General features: G+C 35.0%; 1 protein-coding gene across 1 annotated transcript; it reads left to right on the plus strand.

Moving 5' to 3' along the window:
- The first annotated feature begins 4567 nt into the window (after positions 1–4567).
- Positions 4568–9538, plus strand: LOC130245618 (extracellular calcium-sensing receptor). Its single transcript, XM_056478370.1, has 6 exons — positions 4568–4785; positions 4854–5142; positions 6133–6921; positions 6992–7219; positions 8400–8523; positions 8640–9538. The coding sequence occupies exons 1-6, from the start codon at positions 4568–4570 to the stop codon at positions 9536–9538; spliced, it is 2547 nt and encodes an 848-aa protein (XP_056334345.1).
- Positions 9539–10377: the final 839 nt, after the last annotated feature.

Consider the following 10377-nt stretch of genomic DNA (forward strand, 5'->3'; position numbering starts at 1 on the left):
TGTCCCCACTTACCGTTGTCATACACTACATCTTAATCAATCTTCAGCTTAAAAGTTAAGTTTTCTGTGATCAGCTCCCTTCAAAAATTTTGAAATCTTGTATCTTATTTTCTGTAGCAGGGGCTTACAGGATTTCACTCCAGAAACCACAGGGCACATTTTAGTCAATATTTCTTTAACATGAAATGTAACAACTTTTGAGTCACAACTGACTGCACAATTCATATTTTAGGCTAAATAAAGTAAACTGTTTTCAATATAACATTGACAAAACCTCTCCACACATAAAAAAGAAAAAGAAATTTTAATAAGTTTAACAAGAGCTCCGGAATATTAAGTTAATGAAAAGCTATGGTAATGTTACAAGTGCTAAAATGCTAATAATTTTTTTGAAGACTAACCATTTATAAAACATAAATATTCAACATATATATATATATATATATATATATATATATATATATATATATATATATATATATATATATATATATATATATATCGTTTATTTTTTTTCGACAAGTCTTAAATTGTTTGAAAGCCACCAGCTGATTCCGTACGCAGAGCGAAATCATGACATCATGACTTATGTACTATAATTACTTACTTAATTTTATTAACTTAATGTCGGGGTGAGAAAGCAGAGTTTCTGTGTAGTAAGAATGAAGCTGGAAAAGTTACTATGCCGAATACTGGAGTAACTGGAGGCCACTGTGCTCTTAGGAACCTTAAGTGCAGCAGAATTTTTTTGTAACCTTGGCCAGATCTGTGCCTTGCCACAATTGTCTTCATCTCTTTAGGCAGTTCCTTCGACCTCATGATTCATTGCTCTGACATGCATTGTGAGCTGTAAGGTCTCATATAGACAGATGTGTGGCTTTCCTAATCAAGGTCAGTCAGTATAATCAAACACAGCTGGACTCAAATGAAGGTGTATAACCATTTCAAGGATGATCAGAAGAAATAGACAGCACCTGAGTTAATTATTTGAGCGTCTGAATTGGGTGTGAATACTTAGGACCATGTGATATTTCAGTTTTTCTTTTTTAATAAATCTGCAAAAACGTCAAGAATTCTGTGTTTTCTCTCAATATGGGGTTCTTTGTGTACATTAACGAGAAAAAAAAGAACTTAAATAATTTTAGCAAGTGCCTGCAATATAACAAGGAGGGAACAATTTAAGGGGGTCTGAATACTTTCCATACGCACTGTACCTTTTTTTTCTGGCCCACCTGGAATGACGCTTGGCCCATCTTACATTCCAAAGCTAAAGTCAGGCCTGCTGGCACGTACTAACAGCTTGAAATACCTCTCCAGGTTTCTTAAATAACTGGGAGAGTATGAGTGATTCTTAGCTTTAAGAAATGTGATAACTTGCTTTATATCTAAGTTTGAAAGTAGAAGTAAATGAAATGTAAGCCCCACATAATGGTTCAGATGTTGGATGATGGTTTCCACGGATGTGGGGGAAGGTATTCTGTGTGTCAGTCTTTTCTTGCGCAGTTATAAACAGATCCCTAAAAATTATTAAACTTTTGTTTTATGAATCAAATTTTGACCCATATTCTTATCTGACTCCAATTCATAATAATTTAAATTTATGTTCATCTAATTCAAGCTGATCACCTTATAGGTTGTGATTAGGTCTACTTTAGAATGATTAGCCCAATAAATCCTTATTTTCAGGTAATGGTTCATTGTTTACCTGAAGTCATTTAGAGTCAGTATGCTGGCAAGTTACATCTGCTCATGGACACATCCTCGCCAGTTCTGGTTCCTAGATAGAGTATATCAGTGTTTGCCAACCCTGTTCCTGGAGGCACACCAACAGTACATATTTTGAATGTCTCCCCTATCTGGCCCATTAACTTCAGGTTTTGCAGTCTCTTCTAATCTTCTGATGAGTTGATTCAGGTGTGTTTGATTAGGGAGAGCTCGAAAATGTGTACTGTTGGTGTGCCTTCAGGAACAGGGTTGGGAAACACTGGAGTATATAACTGTAAACTAGTTACCTTTATGTAATATTAGGCTGCCCCATGCCTGCTCATACATGAAGAAAGTTTGATTTAGCCACTACATTATATCATACTAAGTTAGTGATTGTGAGAAATCAAAACGTCTCTAATGCTGTGCCTATGCTCCATCCATTGAGCCTGAATGTATGACTAATTCTGGTCATGGGTTGTGGAAACATCAGCCTAAACAATCTACTAGATTTAAATGATTTCAGGAGATATAAGAGTTAAACAAGATTTTACATTTATTTTATTTACAGTAATTGATTAACATTTCACATTTAAAACATGCGGAAAAAGTACAAAATGATTACACAACATGATCAGCATAAAATATTAAAACAATTTGTATAACAAAGAATTGTCAAAGAGCCATCATACCTGACAATGTAGACACACAGAGACTGTATAAGAAGTTTCATCTGATTACAGATGCTTCCCTGAGTGTTTCGCCAAATCTCCTTAACCCTTTGATGCATAAGCTATAAAAACCATTTCTAATGCACAACATGGGTCTGAAATGACCCATTCATTTCCTGTTATTTCCTTCTTCCCTGTGCATTTCTTGTTTTATATTTTGAAAGCAATTTATTTCAGCATTATATAGCTTCTGATTTATACATTTCATTATCCATGAATATTCAAAATATATATTTTCATTTACCACAAATTAATGATTTATTTTTTCTTAGGTTTTGTATTACTACATCAAGTTTACACACATTGGTCAAAAATGGCCCATCTGTGAAAACATGAAAAATCAATCAATAAATAAATAAAATAATTTAATTACTACAATACATGTTTTTAGTAGTTATTCAGACAAACACATTTAAGATCTGGAATTTGTTTATTTACCATTTTTTCCACACATATCAATCTCTGATAAATGATAACAAACTGAAATATTATCATTTATTGTTATCACTGTAGTGCATGTGCCTAAATAAAAGAACAAAACATTGACAAAATAAAATTACACAGGAACAGTGCCTTCTCTTATTGCCACCTCAGTGCTTACATTCCTCACGAATGACAACTACACGTTTATGCTTGCCCTATTATGCTTGTCCCCCATCTACCCTGAGTAAGGTGATGCTCGCTCCCATAATACCCCTTGTTATTTGTCCAGCAACTCCAGATTGACCCTGTGGAACATAGTCTAGATCATATGCATCAGATATTTCAGACACTAAATCAGAAATAAGAATTCCATTATCTTTCTTATCCTGCAGCACCTCTACAGCCATTTCAGCTGTAACTATAGAATGACTGGGACGAGCCATACTAACACTCTGGATAAAAGAAATCCAAAGCACAAGAATATTTTTATATCTATGTAGCTCCTATCTATCTATCTATCTATCTATCTATCTATCTATCTATCTATCTATCTATCTGTCTGTCTGTCTGTCTGTCTGTCTGTCTGTCTGTCTGTCTGTCTGTCTGTCTGTCTGTCTGTCTGTCTGTCTGTCTGTCTGTCTGTCTGTCTGTCTATCTATCTGTCTGTCTGTCTGTCTGTCTGTCTCAATATATATCTCTCTATCACAATATATCTATCTATAAAATAAATATGGATATACATAAAACCATTTTTTATACTAACAAGCATCAGATAGAAGAAAAAAAATAATACAAAGCTTTGTGCTGATGAAATACTAAGTAATACTCCTGTAATACTAAGTGATGAAGTTAAAATCTTGCAAAGATATAGAAAAAATTTACTTAGTCTGGTCACATTAGACCTATGTTGTGCATCAGAGGGTTAAATACTCAAAATGTCATAAATTCATACTAATAAAAACTTCACAAAGTCTTTTGTCTGGGAATTTTACCCTAAGAGCCAAATACCATCTGAGGAAGAAGACAAGACTTAACAAAAAGATCTTATCCAGGACATCCTCTCCCATGAGAGAGGACAAAATTTACCCAAATCTGGGATAATCTATTTTGGTCTATGATACTGAGATAAAACTGAGATCACATTTCCACTCGCACTTCCACGAGACCCTTAAAATGATACCAAGCATGACAAGTTAAAATCTACAAATTCTGCAAATATACATACTACATAATTTCACCATAGAAACCTGAAATCTGGTAATTCCTGAGTAACTTTTCAATGACCCAGGTCATATAACTGGGGAGGACAAGAGGGCCTGAGGACAGGTGATTGATCAGCTGTCCAGATGGCTTTCTCTAGATTCTCTCCGAAGATTAGAAAGTTTATTGTTTTATTGCATGGTAGTTCTCATGGTCTGATCTTAGAGAATTTCACAGCAGTTTTCAGCATTTGATGATATGGAGAAATATCCTTAAAGGCACATAAGACTAAATTGCTACTTAATGATGCTTGATAAATACAGGTCCAGATCTTAAAACAATAAAGCACCTACCTGTAAAATGGAAGTGCATCATGGTCTTCCTGTAAGAAAAAAATTGTGTCAATGATGTAGGATGCCAACCCTGAAGGGCATTTTAAGATGCCATAAAAGGCAGTACTAACCTTTTTCTACCTCAAAGGTTTCTGCAAGCATACTGTACATGTAAGCATGACAAAGAAGTCTGTGTTAAGGTTAATAGTTCTGGTGATACATGGCATGTGTGCACCCAATTTAGCACAAGTCTGCAGACTTCTTGGTCAGCCTGCCCTTCCTCTACTCTCTGAAGAAAGAAACATTAACATTGGGGCAATTTTCTCACTGCACAAAAGTGCTCTTTTGAAGAGCCATAATTTCACTTCCAAACCAAAGCAAACAACATGTGGCGGGTAAGTGTGATATGATAGCTGGACTCAAACATGACTCTGCATTTAGTAACTAAACTGCTTTTTCACAGCTTGAACCTCCGTGAATTTAAATTTGTTCAAACACTGATTTTTGCTATTGAGGAGATTAATAACAGCTCTCTGTTGCCTGGTGTGTCATTGGGTTATAAAATATATGACTCCTGTGGCTCAGTTGCTCAAGCTATCTTCTCAGGCATGGCTTTGATGAATGGTTATGAAGAGACTTTGAGTGATACATCTTGTTCTACACCACCAGCTGTTCATGCTATTGTAGGAGAGTCAAACTCATCTCCCACAATTGGCTTGGCATCGGTAGTAGGTCCATTTAGCTTACCTCTTGTAAGAACTCTTATTTTAATGCTCTTTTTGAATCTATGGTATAACCGTATATGAGAAACTTCTGCATTCCACTATGCATTCACTATGTAATCATTTGATTAATGGAGTTTGATTAAATAAAATTCAGTTGTACTTTTTACTTTTGAACTTTAACATATAATATGTTAATGTATATATATATATATATATATATATATATATATATATATATATATATATATATAGATATATATATATATATATATATAACATTTGTTTACTAAGAAAATGTATACTACCGGTCAAAAGTTTAGGGTCAGTAGGATTTTTAAATGTTTTAAAATAAGCTTATCCTGCTCACCAAGGCTGCATTTATTTAATTAAAAATACAGAACAAATTGTAAAATTATGAAATGTTATTGCACTATAAAATAACTGTTCAAGAATAGTTTATAATTTAATTGAGTAATTTATTCTAGTGATTTTATTGATGAGTTACTCTAGTCTTCAGTCACACGATTCTTCAGAAATCACTTTAAAAATAATAATTATTATTGTTATTATTAATATTATTAAGTATTATAGTAATAAAATAAATAATGACTGGAGTAATAATTTCATTTGAAATGACATACAATAAGAATGCAGTTATTTAAAATTTGAATATTTATCAATGTAACTTTTTTTTTTTTTTACATTTATTAAATGCCACCTTGATGAGCAAAGTCATTTTCTTGGAAAAAAGAAAAAGAAAAGAATTGAACCCCAAACTTTTGACCGGTATATACAATAAAGCAACACACTAAGTATTTTTTGGTTATTATATCTGTGACAGTAACATTTTTCACATTTCAGGTCAACATTTTGATAATACTGTATATTTTGATAAAAGTTTCAGCAATTAATTGCATCAGAAAATCTGATACCTGCAGAAGGCTAATTTGTATATATGGAAAATGGAAATCTTATATACATTCCCAGTGAATATACTGTTTTTCTCTTGTTCTTCAGATCAGTCATTTTGCTACATGTTCATGCCTGAGTAACAGAAAAAGATATCGAACCTTTTTCAGAACAATACCCAGCGATTATTACCAAAGCCGAGCACTGGCTCAACTTGTCAAACACTTTGGCTGGACATGGGTTGGGACAGTCAGAAGCCGCAGTGACTATGGTAATAATGGCATTGCAACATTTGAGGAAGCAGCCAAACAAGAGGGGATTTGTATTGAATACTCAGAAGCTGTATTCAAAACAGATCCAGAAGTACAGTTTCTGAAAACAATAGAAGTAATAAAGAAGGCAACCACAAAGGTGGTGGTGGCTTTTATGGCATTTGGAGATTTTGTCCTCCTCTTGAAAGTAATGGCACAACAAAACATTACAGGGATACAGTGGATTGGCAGTGAGTCCTGGATAACATCTCGAAATCTTGCAGAGACAAAGGAATACCGTTTTCTTTCTGGAGCTGTGGGTTTTGCTATTGCAAATGCCAAACCTGTAGGCCTACGAGAGTTCCTAATGAATGTGCACCCTGATAAAGAGCTAAACAATGAACTGTTAAAAGAATTTTGGGAAACAGTTTTTCTCTGCTCTTTCAGCAACAACAGCAGTGGTGGATGTACTGGCTTAGAAAAACTGGCAGAGATTCAGAATGAATACACTGATTTCACAGAACTACGAATCGAAAATAAAGTCTACACTGCTGTGTATGCTGTTGCTCATTCTTTGCATAATGTTCTAAAAGACTTCAAATCCTTCATCATCAGCAGCAAAAAACAATTGCCCACACCACAGAAGGTATTTTTACAGCAAAATAACTTAATAAATTAATAACAATGATGTAAATTTTCTATCATTTTCTCTGCAGATGTTGGAATATTTAAAAGATGTGAACTTCACTGTCAATACGAATGAAAATATCTTCTTTGATGCAAGTGGTGATCCAGTGGCAAGATACGACTTGGTGAACTGGCAGCCTACTAAGGATGGAAGTCTGCAGTTTAAACTTGTGGGCATCTATGACAGTTCACTGCCTTCGGAGCAACGTCTTCAAATCAATCAGGAATCCATGCTATGGGCAGGAAACAGTGGAAAAGTACATCAATATTATATACATTAACAAACTACTGAAAGTTTGAATAATGAAAAGGACAATAATCAATCAACAGTCAGTAAAGTCAATATGACTGAAAATATACAGTAAACGCTAACATTTTCACCAGTTACAAAAACGGTTTTAAGTCAGCTATTTATGCATTTTGGTGTAGTCTGCAGAGTCCTATTACTCTGTATGCCAAGAATTGTTGCCCTGGGATGAGCCTGGTCAGGATGGGAGACCATGTGGGGAAACTGCATTGTTGTTGTTGAAAGTGGCGTTAGTAAGGCCAGAAGGGGATGCCTGCCCTCTTGTCTGTGTGGGTTCTAATGTGCCTGTATAGCAACAGAGACACTGTCCTGAGAACTGTCCTTTAGAAGAGAGGTTCCAAGGTCCTTACATGGTCAATAAAATCTAATCACAGTTCTTTTAAACATTAGGAGTGTAACCTGAGTCACTCGGCTAACTGCTTTTTTCTAATCAAGGATCCATTGAATTGCTAGTATTATATAGTAACCACACTGGTGTCATTGTACTGTGGCTGTTGTCAAATCATCCGTGTGGATTCTGCACACTGATTGATGCAAGGGGAGGCCCTCTAATATGATTGTACATAGTTTTGGGTGCATGATAATACACAGTAAATCGATTGTATAAATACATTCATTCAGTCATTGTTTTGTCAGTAAAAAATATCAGTTTATATTCCCAAACATGTTTTTTTTTTTTTTTTTTTGCTATTGTAAAAATTCAAAAATGTTTTTGCTTGCACAAGGAGCTCACCCTCAACCAGTCTGTCTGGAATGACACAATGAAACTGAACAAAATGAGACAAATTCAGAAGAACTGTGACAACATCCCCAAGACACTTCAAGAAACCTACCTGTGTGGTGCGCTGACTACTGTCTGATGCAAACAAAACTTCCCTGGATTATTATAATTATGATGTTTGTAAATGTAAACTGATATCCCCTACTGACCAACAAAAGTTAACAGTTAGAAAAACTGACCTAAAGCAATTTTAGCTGTTTAAAATATAATTTTCTAATAATTTTAGCAAACACTATATGAAATTTCTGTTCTGAACAACCTGTAATAAATGATTCCAAGATGTCAAATAAATCAATTGGAAGTTAATATCATTAACTAGGGTCTCAACTAAAAATGTATTTTGTTATAGTTGCCTGTGTCCGTGTGCAGTGAGAGCTGTCCCCCTGGAACTAGAAAAGCTGTGCAAAAAGGAAGACCCATCTGCTGTTATGACTGTATCCCGTGCGCAGAGGGAGAAATCAGTAATTACACAGGTAAAATAGTAGTTGTGAGATACCTCTCATAATAGTTTGATGAAGTGTAAACCTCGGTCAAGTAATTCAAAATGTATTTTTTACTTGAATAATCTTATCTTGAAATTCTTTCACAGATTCTAGTGACTGTTTTCCTTGTGGTTTGGAGTACTGGTCAAATGAAAGCAAAGACAGATGTGTAATTAAAGTCATTGAATTCCTTTCCTATACAGAAATCATGGGTGTGGTACTTTGTATTTTCTCCTTCATTGGGGTATTATTAACTGCAAATGTGTCTTTTCTGTTTTATTTTCATAAAGAAACACCTATTGTCAGAGCCAACAACTCTGAGCTGAGCTTCCTGCTGCTTTTCTCACTGACTCTGTGTTTTCTCTGTTCAATTACATTCATTGGTCGTCCCACTGAGTGGTCCTGTATGTTGCGTCACACAGCATTTGGGATCACTTTTGTCCTCTGTGTCTCCTGTGTTCTGGGGAAAACAATAGTGGTGTTAATGGCATTCAGGGCTACACTTCCAGGAAGTAATGTCATGAAATGGTTTGGCCCTCTTCAACAGAGACTTAGTGTTGTTTCTTTAACATTAATACAGGTGATCATCTGTGTTCTTTGGTTAACAATGTCTCCTCCTTTCCCATTTCTGAATTTGAGCTATTACAGAGAAAAAATCATCCTAGAATGTAACTTAGGTTCAGCTTTTGGTTTCTGGGCTGTTCTGGGTTATACTGGCCTGCTATCAACCTTGTGTTTTGTTTTAGCATTTTTTGCTCGAAAACTCCCAGATAACTTCAATGAAGCCAAGTTCATCACTTTCAGCATGCTAATTTTCTGTGCTGTCTGGCTCACATTTATCCCAGCTTATGTCAGTGCTCCTGGAAAATATACTGTTGCTGTGCAAGTATTTGCTATTTTAGCTTCAAGTTTTGGTTTACTATTTTGCATATTTGCCCCAAAATGTTACATTATTTTGCTAAAACCTGAGAAAAACACAAAGAAACAAATGATGGGAAAGTCTTAACTCAACATAGGACCTTGATCTCTGATCCTTGATCTCATGGTATTCAAAAAAATTTATTACCAAACCACCTCCTACCACCAACCACACACATATGCATACACGTTTAAAAAAAAAATTATTAGTATATTTGTAGTTGGAGCAGAGTTCAGGGACGTATGATACATAAATAAATGCAAAACACCCATGAATGACACTAAACAGAAAATGAAATTAACACAATTTTTAACACATTTCTGTAGAAAGATATTTTAACGTGGGCCAGCCTGGCCGAATGGAATACCAAGGATTGTAGTAATAAAACTGCATTATCGCAGCACTCCCTGTCAGGATTAACTGAACCTTTAGTTATGTTCTCCACAGGCTGTGGCAGACTCTACAGTATATGCTGGGTCAGCACAACGCACCGTGGAGTCTCAGTAACCATCTTGACAGCCATGTACTGGATCTGCATAATGTATTTCTTAATTAAAAATGACATTGACTTTTTACTGCTAACAACAAATTATTATGTAATTTAGTGACATTTACTAGTTATAGCTTACCTCATGGATATATACCAGGGATGTGCTTCATCAGTCATCATTCTCACCTGCCATCATGAGATGTATACTAATGATAAAATAAATATTTTTCTCCACTGATCTGTGCTATAAATGCAATTTCTTCATGATTCAAATGATTTCAATCATTTTTATAATCAAAATTTTTTTTTTTGTGTATTTGCTGCTCAATTACTGCATAGGAAGCGAAGTGAGGCAGCACTAAACTGTGTCAGATTGCGCAATCCCTTGCAGACTGGGCTGAGTGCATGCCTTTTGCTTATTCAGTGTATGCTACCA

Source organism: Danio aesculapii, chromosome 18 (genome assembly GCF_903798145.1).
Source record: "Danio aesculapii chromosome 18, fDanAes4.1, whole genome shotgun sequence".
NCBI classification, from domain to species: Eukaryota; Metazoa; Chordata; class Actinopteri; order Cypriniformes; family Danionidae; genus Danio; species Danio aesculapii.